Here is a 20,538-nt window from a genome sequence, read left to right as displayed (position 1 = left end):
GGTCCCCACAATGACTCTCAATCGACCAACATCTCAGTTTTCAAAACCCAACCTTGCATTTAACGTAAGAACAGGAATAACAGGAGCAGGAATAAGCCTTCTGGCCCATTGAGCCTGCTCCTCCATTCAAAAAGATCATGGCTGATCTTTTCATGGACTCTGCTCCACTAACCCTCTCCCTGACCATAACCCTTAATTACTTTACTGTTCAAAAATCTATCTTTGCCTTAAAAACAGTCAACAAGGTAGGGTCAATGGCGTCACTGGGCAGGGAATTCCACAGATTCACCACCCTTTGGGTGAAGATGTTCTTCCTCAGCTCAGTCCTAAATCTGCTCCCCATGTATTTTGAAGCTATGCCCTCTAGTCCTCCCTGCCTCTATCTTATCCATCCGTTTCATAATTTGAACCCCCCCCACCTCATTCTTCTAAATTCCAATGAGCATAGTCCTCAGTCTATTCAATCTCTCCCTCTCAACTCTGGAATCAACCTAGTGAACTTCCTCTACACCCCCTCCAGTGCCATCCTTTCTCAAGTCAGGAGACCAAAACTCCACACAGTTTCAGAGAGAGAGAGAGAGAGAGAGAGAAAGAGAGGGAGAGAGACATGAACTCAATGGGGTGAATTTTGCATAGTTTGGGGGGTGGAGGTAGTGTTCATCACCGTTCCCCATATTCCTCCAACCCAGTAGGAAGAAATAGCTTCAAAACTTCAAGGTGATACGATCGGGATGGGGTCTTCTGCTAGGGCAATGGATTCTGTTGCTCAGGATTTGCCATCCAAGTGGCCTCAGCAGCGACAGAACACAGTAGTGGCCATGGCTGGAACCGCAACGTGTAGTCCATGGATGCTGGACTTACGGGATGTCAGGCTGTAGAAGGGGGAGGAGGTCAGGTTTCTGAGTCCAAGGAGAAATGCACAAAAGTGAGGGCGATCTGGTTTTGGGGTGGAGTAGAACTCCTCCTTGCCACCATGCCCTCACTGCTCCCCACCACCCCACCCCCTGCCCCTGAACAACCATTTTGCCTCAAGCCCACAAGTTGTGAGCTGGCCACAAAGACAGAAATTGCTGGAGAAACTCAGCAGGTCTGGTAGCATCAATGGAGAGAAAGCAGAGTTAATGTTTTGGGTCTGGCGACCCTTAGAAACGTTAATTCTAATTTCTCTCCACATACGCTGCCAGACCTACTTGGGTTTCTCTAGCAATTCCCGATTATTGATTCTGATTTCCAATGTCCAGTGTCCCGAGGAAGGGTCACTGGACCCAAAACGTTAACTCTGATTTCTCTCCACAACTGCCACTGCACTTGCTGAGCTTTTCCAGCTATTTCTATTTTTAATCCACAACTCTTTGTATTTTTTTAGGAAGAGTGAGCTACTTTCCTTCTATTTTCTCTTCCCGCATTTTTTTTTGCAAAGAGGCAGGTAGGACTTGAACCTAGATCTTCTGGCCCAGAGTTAAGGACACCACCGCTGTAGACTTCCTCGTCCACTGTATTATGGCAACAGAGGTGGAACCAAGCCTCTTTGTTCTCCTTTAGGAAACTCCTTAAAACCTACCACTTTGAACAAGCCTTCTTCCCCTCTTGTAGTCACTATCCAGTCTCACACTCCTGACTCCAAGACTGTCCTAATAATGTCTAATACAAGGTGTGGCACCCAAGGCAATGTAGCAATCCCTCAGTACCAGCTTAGAACCGTACTGGAAGGGAATTCGGATTGGAGCTTCCATCGGGCCATCCCTCAGTTGCCCATGTCAAGGATAAACAACCAGCTTTCTCCAGACTTTGCTCTGAATTCACTCAAAGATCAGCTTGTGACAGTCAGGCTACACTAAACAGTGAGAGGAAGAAGCGTAGCAGATCTTTATTTACTCACTGCTTTTGACGGACTCAGAGAACGGATCCTGATCCATAGTAGCTGCCTCTTTCTGAGTCTCTCTCATCTGAGGAAGACAAAACAATAAAATTCACTTTGACATAACTGCACCCAAAACAAAAAGATTGACAAAAATGCTGAAGTAACTCTTCAGGAAGAGGAGGAGCGAAGGAATGGCAGAACTGGCTCAAGGGGCTGCATGGCCTCAATAAGACGACGGCTAATCCACGATTTAACTCCCTTTAAGGACACATCGAGGAGACTCGGCTTGCGTCATCAAGGGATTAGAGGCAATGAGAAGTGATATCATTGAATCTTACAAAATTCTTAGAGGGTTTTTTGCGGTAGACGCGGGAATGATATTTCCTGTGGCTGGAAGGGATTTTAGGCCATGAGATATAGTCTCAGATTGAGAGGCAAGCCATTCAGTCACTGGATCATCACTGAAATCATCATTTCGCACCCATATGGGTTTGGTCTCTTTACTGTTGAATGGAAGCCTATAGATTGCAATGCTGGCCCATTCATGTCGTCCTGAAAGGTCTCAATGAAAACTTTGGGAGCCCAAAGGTTTCCCAAGGGACTTGTGCTGCTGCAGTGGATGCTGGGGTGGCCCAACATCCATTACATTATGTGGAAATAGTTGGAAATCCCTCAGATGGGTGGACTGTAAGAGAGAGAGACAGAGGGATACAGAGAGTGACAGAAAGTGAAGGAGAGAAAGAAAGACAATACAGCGAGAGAGAAGTAGGAAGGAGAGAGAATAAAAGGAACGGAGAGGGGAGAGGAGACAGAAAAAAGAGGAGCGAAATGGGGACAGAAAACAAAGCAAAGAAAGTGGACAGAAAAAGTAAGGGAACAGAGAAAGCAAAAGGAGAGAAAAAAGGAGAGGAGAGAGATGAGAAAAGAGGGAGGAAAAAGTCAGACAGAAAGGAAAAAAGAAAAAGAGAGCAAGCCAAGAGAGAAAAAGAGGAGATGAATAAAATTAGAGAGAGAAAAAGGAGTGAGAAAAGAGAGAGAGGGGGAAGGGAGAAGAAAAAAGAAGGAAAGGAAGGGGAGGGGTGAGAAAAAAAAAGAGAATGAATTGTGGATCAAACGTACTAGCCGTTTAGTTTAACACTTTATGATTGTATTTTTGATGAGGAAACTAGCTTCATACACACAGCATGTGTTATAATCTCAAAGCTGGTGTGTTTTGGACATTGACAACTCCAGGTTGCTGGTGCCAGCTCCCAGCTCCACACTGAGGCAAATCATTGCACAACAACAGGGTCAGTATTCCACTTCACTTTTCATTCTTCACTTCCTGTCAACAAACAATCAGCCTAACCTTGCGTTGTTCCTTCAGGTATTCAGCTCGGCTCATGAGGTTCTGAACCTGAGGAAATTGCGAGAAGAGGAGGTTTAGAATGTTTGAAGATATTTGTAGAACTTATTCGAGCAAGAAAAAAAAACGAACAAATAACATGCTTGATTCAATTCAAATGCAAACAGCAAATTTTGTCAGTAAATCAGTGCTGAATTTGTGATCTGAACAGGCCAGGCATTTAGACTTACCTCTTTATGTAAAATCACTCGTCTCCTGCCCTGTGGCTCACCTGTAATAGAGTTAAGAGAAGAGGTTGTTTCTTTACTGTGATGTGGAGACCAGTCCGATAGAATTTCGGCCAATTCGAAGAAAAAGTCAAGGGGAAATTTGATAATTAAGCTGGAGAGGGTTCAGAAGAGATTTACCAGGATGTTGCCTGGATTGGAAGGTTTGAGTTATAAGGAGAGGCGGGGACTTTTTTTTGCTGGAGTGTAGGAGGTTGAGAGGTAACCTTATAGAGGTTTATAAATTAACGAGGGATGTAGATAAGGTAATTAGAGGGTGTCTTTTCCCTAAGGTGGGGTTTTCATGATGAGGGGGGCATATTTCTAAGGTGAGAGGAGAAAGATTTTAAAAAGACAACATTTTTGTGGAATGAACTCCCAGACGAAGTGGTTTACGGAGGTACAGTCACAATGTTTAAAAGTCATTTAGATAGGTACATGAATAACAACCGTTTGGAGGGATATGGCCCAGGAGCAGGCAGGTGGGACTAGTTTAGTTTGGGATTATGTTTGGCATAGACTTGTTCGATTGAAGAGTCTGTTTCTGTGTTGTATGACTCTATGACTGTATAAAGTTGAAAGGCATTCAAAATCATGCGAAATCTGGACAGCGTATACAGGAAGAACTTGATCCTGTTCCCGTTGGTGGAAGGATGAGAGGACACAGATTGAAAATAACTGACAAAAAGGAGCCACGGCTATGAGGAAAGTCTTCCTCACGGTTTCAGATCTGGAATGCATTGCCCGAGTGGGTGATGGAGGCAGTTTCAATTGAGGCTCTCAAGTAGCAAGTGGATTAATATCTGAAAAGGACGATTATAGGGAACAAGGAGCAGGAATGGCACCAGATGTATTACTCATTTGGAGACCCAGGCAGACACAATGGGCTGAAATTGCTTCCTTCTGTCCTTCCTGCAAGTCAAGTGGTCGAAAGGCACAGCCATTCAGTGGGGCTCCTTCAAGTGAAGGGTGACGACAACATGTGTAACACCAAAGCACTCGGGTCACAAAATCGATCGCTGATTTCCATAGGTTTAACCACAAGCTCAAAATCAGCCAAGCTGTCAATCTGCCTGCAGGTTCAGCAAGAAATTTGGAAGGCGAACTGGAGTAATAAGGAAGATTCTTTAAATTTGTACAGGGTTTTGATGAGACCACATCTGGAACATGGTGCGCGATTCTGATCACCATATCTAAGAGACAGCACAGTCCTTGTAATGATGGGGTTGTCCTATCAGGCAATGAATTAATGATATTTTTTATTTCACATATATCTAGGAAGATACAGTGAAAAATGTTTTGTCACAATTCAACACCATTCTGAGTTACAAAAGGAATAAAAATAAATTACTTATTAATAGTTAATCTCTTGTTCGTTAGTCTCATGCATACTCCAGGGCATCTGCATGGTCTCTGCAAAGTGTTCCAGACCTCCAGGGGCTCCCCCCACTGCCCTGGGCCGACCGCAGCCAGGGATCCCAACACCACCCGCTCCCCACCCTGGGCTTACTGCAGCCAGGGCTCCCCCCTGCCCAGCCCGGGCCTACCGCAGCCAGGGGTCCGCCACCCCAGGCTCCCACCACACTGTCCCGGGCGCTCCCTCTCACCCCGGGGCTCCCACTCCACTGCCCCGGGCCTACTGCAGCCAGGGCCGCCCCTCACCCCGGGCCTACCGCAGCCAGGGCTCCCCCTTGCCTCCCTCAACCCGGGGTTACCGCAGCCAGAGGATCCTGCTCCATGGCAATGACGCTGCAGCCATAAAGGTGAAGAAATAAAAGAGAAGAGAAAATAACAAAAAAGGAGAGACAAAGAGACAGAAAAGAGTTCCACCTGCCTGCAGCAGATGGGCTCAGGTGCCCAAACACTACCTTACCAGTGCCACCATCTTTGTTCAATTGTAATCTTTCAGAGACTTTTAGAAGAATGAGAGATGACATTATTGAAATACAAAAAAATCCGAATGGGCTTGATTTGGTCGATTCTGAGAGATCATTTCACGTGGCCGGGGAATCCAGAGCAGGTTGGGTGTTGGCAACACCATTTCAAAGTTAAGGGGCTGACCTTTTACGTGACTAAGGTGAAAGAGAATTGGCTCGTTCAAAGGGCTGTGAATGTCTGGAATCCTCTGCCACAGATGGCTGTGGATACAGACGGACCTCAGATCTCTCGGGGAAATCTAGCAACTGGGGCAGCAGGTGGGGAAATGGAGTTGCGACCAAAGCTCAGGCAGGATCCGAGGTGAAATGGCAGAACAGGTATTACAGGCCGAGTGGCCTGCTCCTGCTCCTATTTCTTTTGGGTGGTATTGTAGTACAACAACTAATTGCATTCGAATGTCACCCTTAACAACAATGAAACATCCTAAAGTTCACAGGAACACGAGTGGAAAGATTGCAGGTAGATGTGTGGGAAAGACCAACTGCTTTAAAGTTTACCAAGCCGGCCCATACCGCACTTCCATGTCAAATATCAGTGAAAGCTCACGCATTCGGGGAGTAATAGCATAGTGGCAATGTCATTGGCCCAACAATTCAGAATCCCAGGCCAATGCGCTGGGGACAATTCAGAATCCCAGGACATTGCAGCTGGTGAGATTTAAATCTAATAAAATGCAGAACAAAGAGCTGACCTAATGGTGACCAAGTAACAATGTCAATTATCGCACAAAGACAAACTCATCTGGGTCATCGATATGACTTTTAGAGATGGGAGGAAATCTGCTATCTTTACCTGGTCTGGTCTACATACAGTCAGAGATGTACAGCACGGAAACAGACGTTTTGGTCCAACACGTCCATGTCAACCAGATATCCTAAATTAATCCAGTCCCATTTGCCAGAATTTGGCACATATCCCTCTAAACCCTCATATTCATATATACATCCAGATGCCTTTTAAATGTTGCAATTGCATCAGTCCCACCACTTCCTTGGGAAGCTCGTTCCATACACCCTCTGCGGGAAAAAGTTTCCCCTTTTAAATCAGATCCCCCCTCACTTTAAAACTTATCATTCCAAACTGGCTGACTCTTAACTGCTCACTGGGCAATTATGGGTCTGTTAATGGGCTAGAAACACAGGAATAGGGGAGGCCATTCAGCCCTCCTCAAGCCTGTTCCAGGGCTGCATTATAAACGATTGCCTTCCCCAGAAGATCGACTCACTCGCCAACATGAGCAGCAGTTCCCCAAGACTCTGTTGATAAAGGTCCAGAGTTTTCTCTGAATCATCACCTTCTTCATCCTGGTGGCAAAAACAGAAACAGAAGATAAAACATTCATGCACAAGGCCACATCCACAAGCTCACTCCTACCGGCCATATACAAAACCGAGCCCATCGACACCATCTAATTCATCTCCTGAGAGCACTGCTCCAACATACCTTCACTTCTTGGGAGGGTCCAATGAAGGAAGACTCCAGAACCTGCTGCCAACCTCCCACTGCTCCATCTTGCATCATTCCTCTTTCCAGACAGCACCCCCTATCTCCCAGTCTCAGCAGCGCAGAAATCAACATCTCTCTCTTTTAGGGGATGTGGACATTAATGACAAGATCAATAATTGTTGTACATCCCTGGAACAAAGTGGCTTGCTTAGCGATCCGTGTGGGCAGTTAAGAATCAATAATATTGCTGTGGGTCTGGGGTCACGTCAGCCAGACTGCACAAGGATAAGACCATAAGCCACAGGAGCAGAAATGAGGCCACTTGGCCCATCAAATCTGCTCCGCCATTCAATCATGGCTGGTAAATTTCTCAACCCCACAACTCTTGATCCCCTTGACAATCAAGAACCTATCTATCTCTGTCTTAAATATATTCAATGACCTGGCCTCCACAGCCTTCTGTGGCAGTGAATACCATAGATTCGCCACTCTCTGGCTGATGAAGTTTCCCCCCATTTACGTCCTAAATGGTCTTCCTTTTATTCTAAGGCCGTGCCCTCAGGTCCCAGTCTCTCCTGCTAACGGAAACATCTTTCCAACATTCACCCTGTCCAGGCCATTCAGTATTCTGTAAGGTTCAATTAGACGCCCCCTCATCCTTCTGAACTCCAACAACTATAGACCCAGACTCCTCAAACGTTCCTCATATATGAAGCCGTTCATTCCTGGGGTCATTCTCATGAAACTCCTCTTGACCCACTCCAGGGCCAGAACATCATTCCTGAGGTATTGGGCCCAAAATTGCTCACAATGTTGTAAATGTGGTCTGAAGTCCCTGCTTTTATATTCTTGACCCCTTGAAATAAATGCAAATATTATAATTGCATTCCTAACTACTGGCCCAACCTGTAAGTTTACCTTAACAGAATCCTGGACTAGGACTCGCAAGTCCCTTTGCGCTTCAGAGGTTTTAATTTTCTCCCTATTTAGAAAATAGTCTATGCCTCTATTCTTCCTACTAAAGTGCATGACCTCACGATTTCAAACATTGTATTCCACTTCTTTGCCCACTCTCCTAGTCTGTCTAAATCCTTCTGCAGCCTCCCTGCCTCCTCAATACTATCTATCCCTCTATTTATCTTTTATCATCTGCAAACATCGCCAGAATGCCCTCAGTTCCTTCATCTGGATCATTAATATATTAAGTGATGAGTTGTGGTCTCAACACTGACCCTTGCGGAACATGCTCGTCACTGGCTGCCATCCTGAGAAGGACCTTTTTATCTCCACTCTCTGCTTTCTGTCACACAGCCAATCTTCTATCCATGCGAGCACCTTGCCTCTAACACCATAGGCCCTTGTCTTACTCAGCAGCCTCCTGTAAGGATAGCAGATTCACCCCCCAAATGATTTAAAGGAACACAAGCTTTTGTTTAAAAACAACAATTGGTGATTGCCATTCCGGAGAATAATTCCCGATATTTGTTCTGAATTAGAAGTCCATCAGCTGCGATGATGAGATTTTCTTGATGAAATTTCCAAGACGACCCTTGTTCCTGAAGCAGCAAAGTAAGCGCAAAATACTGCGGATGCTGGAAATCTGAAATAACAGAGGGACATGCTGGAGAAACCCAGCAGATCTGGACGGGCTTTCCTCACCGACTCCGGAGAATGACAAGCAGCAACCAAACAAGACCACAAGAAATTACAGGGAGTGGTGAACACAGCCCCGTTCGTCTCACAAACCAGCCTTGCATCCACTGACTCCATCTACACTTCCTGCTGCCTCTGGAAGGAAACCCAACATAATCAAAGATCCCTCTCTTCCCAGTTATACTCTCTTCCACCCTCTTTCATTAGGCCGAAGATATAAATATTTGAATACACGTACAAACAGATTCAAGAACAGCCTCTTCCCTACTGTTATCAGTTTTTTTAAATGGATCTCTCAAAAGTTACTTCTGATCTCTCTCTTTCATGCAATTGCAACACTGTATTCTGCACTTGATGCACTTTATATGGTACGATCTGTGTGTACATTATGCTAAACAATATTTTTCACTGTATCTCGGTACATGTGACGCAACAAAATCAATCAAAAGCATCTAAAGGGACAGAAACAGTGCTAACATTTCGACCTGCTGCATTTCTCCAGCATTTACTAATTTTATTCCTGCAGCGTTAGTCTGGGCCTCTAGAATACCAGTTCAGGAGGGGTCACTGCTTCCTAAAACAATTTGTTTTAATCTCTCAAGTACAGTGGAACTATCCTGCTTTTTCACTGCATATTGTATTCATGTTAGTTGTGGCTCAGTGGGCAGCATTCTCGCCTTGGAGTCTGAAGGCTGAGAGTTTAACTCCCACTCCAGAGATTTGAGTTTTAGACCAGCGTCCCTGTGCAGCACTTTATTTTTGAGTAACAGAAAATACCCCCTTCCAATGTGAACAGATTCAGCTGTCAGTCTGTCCTCCTGAGAAAATGAAACAGATTTCTCTTCTGTTCTCCTGGTTCCCCAGGAAAACCTGTGGAAGATAGTGAAAAACTGGGAGAAATCAGATCTAAAATGAGCCAGAAAGTGTTTTATTCATTCACGGGAGGAGGCCATCACATTTCTTGCCCACTCTTAATTGACCAGAGGGCAGTTAAGAGACAACCCCATTGCTTGGGTTTGGAGTCACATACAGTCCAGACTAAGGCAAGGATGGCAGTTTCCCTCCCTAAAAAACATTAGTGAGCCACATAGGTTTTTCCAACAGTCGATAATGGTTTCATGTTCATCATTACAACCTTATTTCCAGGCTTTTGTTGAATTTAAGGAAATAGATTCAATAGGAATCTCATAAGGAACATGCCATGGGACTAGAATCATAGTCATAAAGTCCTATAGCACAGAGACTAGCCCTTCGGCCCAAACGGGTCCGTGCTGATCAAAACGTCCATCCATGCTAACCCCGTTTTCCTGCACTTGGTCCATGTCCTTCTAAACCTTTCCTATCCCAGTATTCGCCCTCATGCCTTCTCAATGTTGCTAATGTATCACCTCAACTACATCTGCTGGCAGCTCATTCCATATGCGTATCACCCTCTTGTGTAAAAAAGCTGCCCCTCAGGTTCCCACGTATTCTTTCCCCTCTTACCTTAAACTGATGCCCTCTAATCCTCGATTTCCCAACCCTAGGAAAAAGACTGAGTGCATTCACCCTATCCATGCCTCTCATGATCTTATTCACTTCTATAAGATCCCCCCTCAGTCTTCTACATGCTAAAGAAAAAAGTCCTAGATCGTCCAGCATCTCCCCATAACTCAGTCCCTTGATTCTCAGCAACATTCTTGTAAATTTCTTCTGCACTTTTTCCGAGTTTAACATCATCATTCAGAAAGGTGACGAAAACTGAACTCAATGCTCCAAGCGCGTCCTCACCAATGATCTGTACAACTATAACATAACTTCCCAACTTCTATTCTCAGTGGCCTAACTAATGAAGGCCATTGTATACTTCATTGCCCTGTCTACCTGTGACCCCACTTTCAGAGAACCATGCACCTGAACTCCATGGTCCCTCTGTTCCACTACACTCCCTAAGGCCCTACCATTCACTACAAAACTCCTACCTTCCTTTGACTTTCCAAACAGCAACGCCTCACACTATTCTATTTTAAACTCCATTTGCCATTTCTCAGCCCACTTCCCCAGCTGATCCTGCTGCAATTTCTGATAACCTTCCTCACTGTCCACAATACCGCCTATTTCAGTATAATCCGCAAACTTACTAATCATTCCTTGTACATTCTCATCCAAATCATTGATCTAGAAAGCAAACAGCAAGGGCCCTGCACCGACCCCTGAGGCACACCACATTAACCACAGACCTGCAGTTGCAATAAACAACTGCACCTCCCAGTCGCAAACCATTTCAACTCACTCTCCCATTCCTCAGACGACATGTCCATCCTGGGCCTCCTGCAGTGCCACAATGATGCCACCCGATGGTTGCAGGAACAGCAGCTCATATTCCGCTTGGGAACCCTGCAGCCCAATGGTATCAATGTGGACTTCACAAGCTTCAAAATTCCCCCCCTCCCCCATTGCATCCCAAAACCAGCCCAGCTCATCCCATCCCCCCACGGCATCCCAAAACCAGCCCAGCTCGTCTCCACCTGCCTAACCTGTTGTTCCTCTCACCTATCCCCTCCCCACTCCTCAAGCTGCACCTCCATTTCTTATCTACTCTCCTCATTCCGCCCCCTTGACCTGTCCGACCTCCCCGGACTGACCTATCCCCTCCCTACCTCCCCACCCATACCATCCTCTCCACCTATCTTCTCCTCTATCCATCTTCGGTCCGCCTCCCCTCTCTCCCTATTTATTTCAGAATCCTCTTCCCATCCCCATTTTCTGATGAAGGGTCTAGGCCCGAAACATCAGCTTTTGTGCTCCTGAGATGCTGCTTGGCCTGCTGTGTTCATCCAGCTTCACACTTTGTTATCTCAGATTCTCCAGCATCTGCAGTTCTTATTATCTCTGATCTCCCACTATTACTTCCTGCCTCTGGCCACCTAAGAGGGATTCTATGATAGAAATCAGTCAAGTGAACCTTGGGCCTGACCTGAAACGTCAGCTTTCTTGCTCCTCTGATGCTGCCTGGCCTGCTGTGTTCATCCAGCTCTACACTGCGTTATATTAAGTTCTGGTTGTGTTTGACAAAGTAGAAGCTGAGAAGCTGCTCCCTCTTGTGGGGGAGTCTGTAATTACGGGGCATAGCTTCAGAATGAGGGGGATGGAGGTGAGGAAGATTCATTCTCTGAGGATTGTTGGTCATTGCCCCAGTGAGGAGCAGAGGCAGAGCCATTGAATACACTTAAGGCTGGGTCAGGCGGATTGACAAAGGCAGACTGACAGGGAAGTGGAAGTGAGGCCATAATTGGATAAGACACTCGTTTAGCCAAACCGTCTTCCCCGCTCCTTTCCCTCTGAACACACGTGCACAATTCTACACGGTGCTTCATAAAATTTCAGGGAATGTCAACCCAGTCTTACCTTGGCGATCGCAGCAGATCCGACTTCCAGTGCGGCCAGGAGTCGTGGTTTGTCCTGGGACATTTCTGAAACAAAAATCAGAAGTGGGGGGTGTTAGGGCGCTGGGAGGTGAAAGTACAGATTGCTGTTGATACATCCTGACCAAGCTCAAACTGAACATAGAGCAGGTTCAAGGGGTTTAATGACTTCCACTTTTTTGACCGGGGCATCGAGAAAACTCTTCTTTCAGCAAAGCTCCTGTGGAATAGTGGCAGTGCCCCTGCCTTTGGGCAGGAATGTCCAGTTTCAAGTTCCACCTACTCCATGTCTGAACAGATTGATTTAAACTCTTTTTTTTCCTAATTCCTTCAAGGAATTAGGTGCTTATGGATGGTGATTATGCATGAGAACATTTATTGGCCATCCCAAATTGCCCAGAGGGCAGCTCAGAATCAACCACATTGCTGTGGGTCTGGAGTCACATCTAGGTCAGACCAGGTAAAGATGCCAGTTTCCTTCCCTATAGGACATTAGTGAACCAGATGGGTTTTCCCTGACAATTGGCAATGGTTACAGTTAGACTCTTAATCCCAGATGTTCATTCAATTCAAATTCCACCACCTGCCCTGGTGGGATTCGAACCCAGATCGTCAAAACATTAGCTGTGTCTCTCTATTAATAGTCCAGCAATAATACCACAAGGCCATCATCTGCCCAGATATCTCCCCCCCGCCTCGTCCAGTCGCTTTAATAGCCCATCAATGGCCTTTGACTTTTAGTATCATATGCCAGAACATGGCTCCTCAGGCTTTGCATCATGGAAAGGGTGGGATAACAAGGGGAAGTACAAGTCAGGAATAATGCTCAGGGTGGAAACTTTGGTTTGAAACTTGTGCTGATTTCTGGGAGAGGCATCCTTACCTTTCAGAATGTCCCTCGTAGATTTGGCCTGTTCAAAGTTAGCCCTGTTCCTCTTAGTAACTAATATCTTCAACTCCTCTGCCCTGGAGAGGTACTGAGTTACCTAGCAACAATTAAAAAGGAAAAAAATAAATGTGCGGGCTGGCTGGGAAATTTCACATGAATCAGGGGCTAGAGTAGGCATTCAGCCCCTCAAACCTATGCCACCATTCATTACGATCAAGGCTTCTTGGTTCAATAAGGCTCTAAAACCCTGGTGGCAGTTCAATGCTTCAATTCACCTCCACCTGAGAACAGGCAGCAATCTCTTGAGCCTCAATCTTAGAACCACAAAATCTCTACAGTGTGGAAGCAGATTATTCAGTCCATCAAGTCCACACCAAACCTCTGAACAGCATTACCCTATCCCTGTAATCCTGCATTTTCCACACTAACCCACCAAGCCTGTACATGCCTGGGCACTACGAGGCAATTTAGCATGGCCCATCCACCCTAGTCTGCACATCTTTGGACTGTGGGAGGAAACCCGAGCACCCGGAGGAAACCCATGCAGGCACAGTGAGAATGTGCAAACTCCCACACAGTCACCCGAGGGTGGTATCAAACCCGGGTCCCTGTCGCTGTGAGGCAGCAGTGCTAGCCACTGAGCCACTGTGCCACCACTAGAGCTCCTCAATCTTATTGAAGCAAATATTCAGTATTCTATTTGATACTACACGGTTTTCGTGCAAATTTGCAGCAAATTCCAAACCATCACTATAACATAATATCACAATTAATCACTTATGGGATTTATGTTGGTGAACAGCTACTAACTTTAAACCAGTAACATGGTTTTGTACAGGCACAGATGAGTGTTTAGTCAATGATGGCACACTGTGTGATCATGAATGTGTCAACATGCACAGAAGTACATTTACAATGTGTTAAGAAGGATTTTTCACAAGTTCCAATGATAAGTCCTGGCTCAGAGCTTCTACTTGCCAATGTGCAATTATACAAGGCACTGGTGAGACTGCATTAGGAGTACTGTGTCCAGTCCTGGTCCCCTTGCGTGAGGAAAGATATAATTGCCTTGAAGGCAGTTTAGAGATGGTTTATTAGATTAATTCCAGAGAGTTTTGAGAAGATTTGTAGCTCAGGTTGAGTTTCTGTATGTGAGATTGCTCGCTGAGCTGGAAGGTTAGTTTTCAGACGTTTCTTCAGCATTCTAGGTAACATCATCAGTGAGCCTCCGACGAAGCGCTGGTGTTATGTCCCGCTTTCTATTTATCTGTTTAGGTCTCCTTGGGTTGGTGATGTCATTTCCTGCATTGGTGATGTCATTTCCTGTTCTTTTTCTCAGCAGATGGTAGATCGATTTGGAGCCAATGTGTTTGTTGATGGAGTTCCGGTTGGAATGCCATGCTTCTAGGAATTCTCGTGCGTGTCTCTGTTTGGCTTGTCCTAGGATGGATGTGTTGTCCCAATCAAAGTGGTGTCCTTCCTCATCTGTACGTAAGGATACGAGTGATAGTGGGTCATGTCGTTTTGTGGCTGGTTGATGTTCATGTATCCTGGTGGCTAGCTTTCTGCCAGTTTGTCCAATGTAGTGTTTGTCACAGTTCTTGCAAGGTATTTTGTAGATGACGTTCGTTTTATTTGTTGTCTGTATAGGGTCTTTTAGGTTCATTAGCTGCTGTTTTAGTGTGTTGGTGGGTTTGTGGGCTACCCTGATGCCAAGAGGTCCGAGTAGTCTGGCAGTCATTTCCGAGATGTCTTTGATGTTGCTGCAATAAACCCAAACAAACAGACAAAACGGGCTCAGAAACCATAATCACTCTCCTCTACATCAAAGACGTTTCCGAAACGACTGCCAGACTACTCGGACCTCTTGGCATCAGGGTAGCCCACAAACCCACCAACACACTAAAACAGCAGCTAATGAACTTAAAAGACCCTATACAGACAACAAATAAAACGAACGTCATCTACAAAATACCTTGCAAGAACTGTGACAAACACTACATTGGACAAACTGGCAGAAAGCTAGCCACCAGGATACATGAACATCAACTAGCCACAAAACGACATGACCCACTATCACTCGTATCCTTACGTACAGATGAGGAAGGACACCACTTTGATTGGGACAACACATCCATCCTAGGACAAGCCAAACAGAGACACGCATGAGAATTCCTAGAAGCATGGCATTCCAACAGGAACTCCATCAACTAACACACTGGCTCCAAATCAATCTACCATCCTCTGAGAAAAAGAACAGAAAATGACATCACCAATGCAGGAAATGACATCACCAACCCAAGGAAACCTAAACAGATAAATAGAAAGCGGGACATAACACCAGCGCTTCGTCGGAGGCTCACTGATGATGTTACCTAGAATGGTGACGAAACGTCTGAAAACTAACCTTCCAGCTCAGCGAGCAAACTCACATCCATTAATTGCAGCGTTGAAGAATTTATCTCATGGAGACACTAGAGTTTAGAAGGGCGAGAAGAGATCTAATTGAGGTACACCAGATGTTAAAGGGGATTGACAAAGGAGATGTGGAGAGGATGTTTCCTCTTGTGGGGCAATCTAGAATGACAGGTGATAGTTTTAGGACAAAAGGTAGCAGATTTAAACCAGGCTTCTTTCAAAGGGTTGTGAATCTGTGGGATGGGATGAGGCTGGGACACAGAGTCAATGTAAGGAGGAGAGAGGCAGACTTTTAATCTGTAACAAGTACAAGGGTTATGGGGAGCAGGCAAGAAAGTAGCATTAAGGCTGAGTTGAGATCAGCCACAATTGTAGTAAATGGTGTAGGAGACTCGAGGGGTCGAATGGCCTACTCCTGCTCCTGGTTGTTACGTCCTGGTGTTGGTGAACTGGAAAACAATGTGGATCAGCGGCCATGGGGCTGAGGGATACAGGTTGCAGAGGTTTGGGATGAGCTTTAAGTTTATGAAGTGAAGGGGGGAGGCTGTGTAGGAAGGAAAGGGAATCACACACGAGCCATTCCTAAAAAGGAAGAGGCACCGCTCTCTTACCTTTGACCTGATGGCTGCCTTCCGTCGTTGATCTGACTCATCTAATGCATTAAATCAGAAATACCAAATCAAGGTTAGCAGAATTGTGCTAGCACCTGCCACTCATACACTGTACAGATTCACTGCCAGCACAGGTCCCAGCCTTGTGATGGCGAACATACTGCATTCAAGGCTGGAGGGTGCTGGTTCAACAGTAACTTCCAAAGGAATTGGATAGACACATTAAAAGCCTTCAATCACCGTTTATTCCTACACTGCTTTGATTTTTAAGCAACGCTGTGGGGCTGGGTTAGCTCAGTTGGCCGGACAGCTGAATCTGCAACCAAGAGTGACACCAACAGCGCGAGTTCAATTCTCAAACTGGCTGAGGTTACTGTGATGGTCCCTCCTTTACAATTTCACATGCTGACCCTCAGGTTGGAATCCCAATCCCTCTCCCATGACACAGCAGTCCTCTGGGACTGTGGCATCTTTACCTGGAACGCAGCTTTTAAAAGTTATATTGCAGATGTTGATTTGTGTGATTGAGTTTTAATTACATCAAGTAATTCATTGGATCAGCAGTAATATTATGACCTGCGGATCAGATTTTTCTCCCTTGCTGGCCAAAGTAGGGGAGGTGCACGTTTCTCTTGTATTTTTTGTTCTTCTTGAGATGTGGTACAATTAATTTGCTTACAATTTGACAAGTCTTGACTATAAGGCAGGGCAACGAATAGCCTCACACATGGGCTGGCCAATTATGGCAAGAGTTTGATTAATAATTTAGCACATCATTTGGTCTTGAATCACTCCTGTTACACTCAAAGCTCTGAACTTAAGTAAAACCCTGCAAAGAACACTCACACTTGACAGGAGCAGACAGTTTTTTTTGGGGGGGGGGGGGGGCGGTGGAAAGAGTGCAGGTAGGTAAGGTGGTCTATTCAGAATGCTTTTTCAGAGACCCAGCATCATCAATAGGTGTCCCCGCTCACCACCACACCCTGAGCCTCTTCAGATAGTGTTTTTCCTTAAAACTGTCATGAGATGATAATATATACTTTTATAAACATTCACTCATGGGACATGGGCATTGTTGGCTGGGTCAGCATTTATGGCTTGTCCCTATTTGCCCTGGAGAAGATGATGGTGAGCTGCCTTCTTAAACTACCACAGTCCATGTGCTGCAGTAGTGCTGCTAGGGATGGTATTGTAGGTTTTGGACCCAGTGAAGGGATATTCACGGACAGTGTTACTAAGAGTGGACTTGATGAGTTAGATAGCTGCTGTGTTCTGTTGGGGGATTCTGGAATAGGCTTTCAATCCAGTCTATCCAGGACAGGGCTTGAGGAAACATTCTTCCACACAAGGCCAGGGTAGGGGCTGCTCCTCCTCACAAGGAAATTAGACTCACCGTAAGTCTCTGGTCAATTGAATCTTACACAACCAGGGGAAATTGAGCCACTTAAGGTGGAGGAGTTAAGATACAGATCAGCTCAATGGGTTTGTATGGTCTCCTGGCAGTATCGAATGGGCACTAAGTCCTGTCCAAAAGGGAATGGGTTCTTCGAGAGAGTTCACTATCCGCTGAGCCCTGGCCACAAGACAGAGCAGCGAGGACTCACAGTGCAGAGCAGGAACAAAGTACTCCAGTGACTTGCAGTAGAGGGACAGAGCGGAAGATAGGTCCCCCAATTGATCCTTTTTCACAGCTTCCACGACCAACGCAGTCTGAAGGGCAAACAGTAAATTAGTGAAAACAATTTAAAAATGCTAACTTCTCAGGACACAGGGCAATGAGAAAGATGGACACAAGAAGAGCGTGCGAGGGAGGGAGAGGGCGGAGGACAGGGGGAAAAGGGGGGGGTGGAGAAGGACAGGGGGAAAGGGGGGGAGAAGAACAGGGGGAAAGGGGGAGAGAGGAGGGGGGAGGAGAGAGGAGGGGGGAGGAGAGAGGAGGGGGGAGGAGAGAGGAGGGGGGAGGAGAGAGGAGGGGGGAGGAGAGAGGAGGGGGGAGAGAGAGGAAGGGGAGGGAGAGAGGAAGGGGAGGGAGAGAGGAAGGGGAGGGAGAGAGGAAGGGGAGGGAGAGAGGAAGGGGAGGGAGAGAGGAAGGGGAGGGAGAGAGGAGGGGGAGGGAGAGGAGGGGGAGGGGGAGAGAGGGGGGAGGGGGAGAGAGGGGGAGGGGGAGAGAGGGGGAGGGGGAGAGAGGGGGAGGGGGAGAGAGGGAGGGGGAGAGAGGGATGGGGAGAGAGGGATGGGGAGGGAGGGAGGGGAGAGGGTGGGGGAGAGGGTGGGGGGGGGAGAGGAGGGGGGTGGGGGGGAAGAGGAGGGGGGTGGGGGGGAAGAGGAGGGGGGTGGGGGGGGAGAGGAGGGGGGTGGGGGGGGGAAGAGGAGGGGGGTGGGGGGGGGAGAGGAGGGGGGTGGGGGGGGGAGAGGAGGGGGGTGGGGGGGGAGAGGAGGGGGAGGGGGAGATGCAGTTTTAAAGTTGTGTCACAAAGGAGAGGGAAAAGGCAGGGATGTTTAAGGGCCATCCCAGAGCTTAGGGCCCAGGCATGAAGACATGGTCACCGATGGTGGAGTAATGGAAACTGGGGGTGTGCACTGAGCTCCGAGTTGGAGGAACACAGACATCTCAGAGGATAGTGAGGCTGGAGATGGTGACAGAGATAGGGAGGAGTGTAGGGGCTGGAAGAGACAGGGTGGAGTGTGGGCACACAAGCTGATGAAAACAAGAATGTGAATTTTAAAATGAAAGCCTTTCACAGGGAGAGCTAGGTTGAGGTTCAGCACAAAAGGTAAACATCACTGAGATATCAGAGTCACAGTGTGGGGCTGTGATGAGTGAACACTCTGTTCCCCTCAAACTGTGGAAACATAGTTACTGAACAGCACAGTGCATTCACATACCGCCTTCTCCAGGCTCTCCTCACTCGGCATGTGATCCAAGTCCACAAATGGGTGTGTAAAGAATTCCTCAAAGGTTATCCTCCGTTCCGGATCCCTCTCTAACAGCCGCAGCAGTAAATCTCTACATTCCCTCGAGACCCGGGAGCCTGGGGGAAGCTGAAGCCAAACAGGGTTTGGTAAGCATTTGGAAAAATGTCAAGGAATTACCCTGGAGGAGGATGAGTGCGGGAGGAGACGTGCGACAAATGTTGCACCTTGTCAGTACATATTGTGTTTGCAGTTTCAAATTCAGGACAAAATGGTAAATTTAAACGCATGTCAATATCAGATGTTTTTAGTGATTCCTATCTTCCTGTTGGGGGTACACCAGCTTCACACACAGGAGATCCTCAACCCTGCAGGATCCACCACTTCTGGCTAAGGGTCAGGAAATATTAACTCTGCTTTCTCTCTCCACAGATGCTGCCAGACCCGCTGAGTTTCTCCAGCAATTCCTGTTTTTGTTTCAGGACCCGCTAGTTAATGTGTCTCAGTATCATCAGAAACCCCAGTAAAGTTGGTATGCACGTCGGCATGACAGACGAACATCCAGATTCCACTAACAGTGTTCCTGGCTATGAAATGATTAACAAAGTAGAAATAGCAAGATTAACTCTTATCGTCTGTTGATTTGGGGATTGATATCACTCAAAACTCCAGATATAATTCCCCTGCTCCTCTTCAGGATACACATACCCCTGAACCTGAACTAAAGTCTCACCCCTGAGAGTGTAGCACTTCCCCCAGCGCTGGCTTCAGTTTTTAATGTGCTCAGCTCTCTTGAATGAGACTGGAACTCACAGCTCTGTGACTCAAAGGGGACCTGATCTGTAGCCACAGAGATCCTATAAAAAATTTTAATTGTGTAGGTGGAGACCCTCACAAATGCTCCAACGTGCTTTACATCACAACAAACTCTGTAGGGACTGCTCAGCGTGTATGCATAGCAAGATTCCACAAATGTAACCAGATATCCACGAGCATATACGTGGAGAGGGTTGATAGGAATGAACATTTCCCTTTAGTGTGGTGGAGTTAACTACCGAGGGGAGTTGGGGGTGGGTGGGTGATGGGGGGCAGGGTGTATAGATTTAAGGGATAGGAGATTTAGGGAATTCCTTTTCACCCAGTTGGGAATCTGGACCTCACTGCTTGGCAGGGTGGTTATGACATTTAAGAAGAATTTAGATGATCACTTGCAATGCCGTAGCAGACAAACGGTGGCCAGATGCTGGGAAATGGGAATAGGGTAACTAGGTGCACGGGGACTGGTATGCACACCATGGGCCGGAGGGCCGCCTTCTATGCTGCAAAACTCAATACTTTTCTCTCTAATTGCTGGTGACGCGGTGCAGTGCGAGCCACGGTTGCATAGCTGGCAGGAACCCAGCAGGTGAAGAACACTCACCGGATGACTGGAGGTCACAAGGATCGTTAGGGATCTGTCTTCAGCCTTGGGCTCTGACTCTCGGGACAAAGCGCGGCCCCAGCTGCAGTTGAAGGCAACAAACCCATCGGTGAACTGGAGAGAGGGGAGGTTGTGGGGAGGGGAAGTAGAACCCACAGTCTGTCCGATTGTAACCAAGGGGAAGATCCTGAGGGCTAATGGTGTGGAAACCCTGAACTCAGCCACATATTAGACCAGCCACACTCGGGCTCTTGTGGCCCAGTGGTAATGTCCCTGCCTCTGAGCCTGAAGACCAGGGATCATATTCCATACGTCTGAACAGATGTATTGATAGTGTCCAAGATAACAAAGTGTGAAGCTGGATGAACACAGCA

General features: G+C 46.8%; 1 protein-coding gene across 1 annotated transcript in view; it reads right to left on the bottom strand.

The window, feature by feature from the left end:
- Nucleotides 1-20,538, bottom strand: part of ulk3 (unc-51 like kinase 3) — a 56,168-nt gene that overhangs the window by 12,729 nt on the left and 22,901 nt on the right. The window contains exons 7-15 of the mRNA XM_059640132.1: nucleotides 18,718-18,873; nucleotides 17,436-17,541; nucleotides 15,832-15,872; nucleotides 12,797-12,899; nucleotides 11,897-11,961; nucleotides 6,636-6,714; nucleotides 3,437-3,477; nucleotides 3,210-3,257; nucleotides 1,880-1,946 (exon numbers count right to left, since the gene is read on the bottom strand). Coding sequence (XP_059496115.1) covers nucleotides 1,880-1,946; nucleotides 3,210-3,257; nucleotides 3,437-3,477; nucleotides 6,636-6,714; nucleotides 11,897-11,961; nucleotides 12,797-12,899; nucleotides 15,832-15,872; nucleotides 17,436-17,541; nucleotides 18,718-18,873 — 706 coding nt within the window. The remainder of the gene's footprint in view (nucleotides 1-1,879; nucleotides 1,947-3,209; nucleotides 3,258-3,436; nucleotides 3,478-6,635; nucleotides 6,715-11,896; nucleotides 11,962-12,796; nucleotides 12,900-15,831; nucleotides 15,873-17,435; nucleotides 17,542-18,717; nucleotides 18,874-20,538) is intronic.

The sequence above is a fragment of the Stegostoma tigrinum genome, chromosome 36 (genome assembly GCF_030684315.1).
Source record: "Stegostoma tigrinum isolate sSteTig4 chromosome 36, sSteTig4.hap1, whole genome shotgun sequence".
NCBI classification, from domain to species: Eukaryota; Metazoa; Chordata; class Chondrichthyes; order Orectolobiformes; family Stegostomatidae; genus Stegostoma; species Stegostoma tigrinum.
This window is presented reverse-complemented; position numbering and strand designations above follow the sequence as displayed.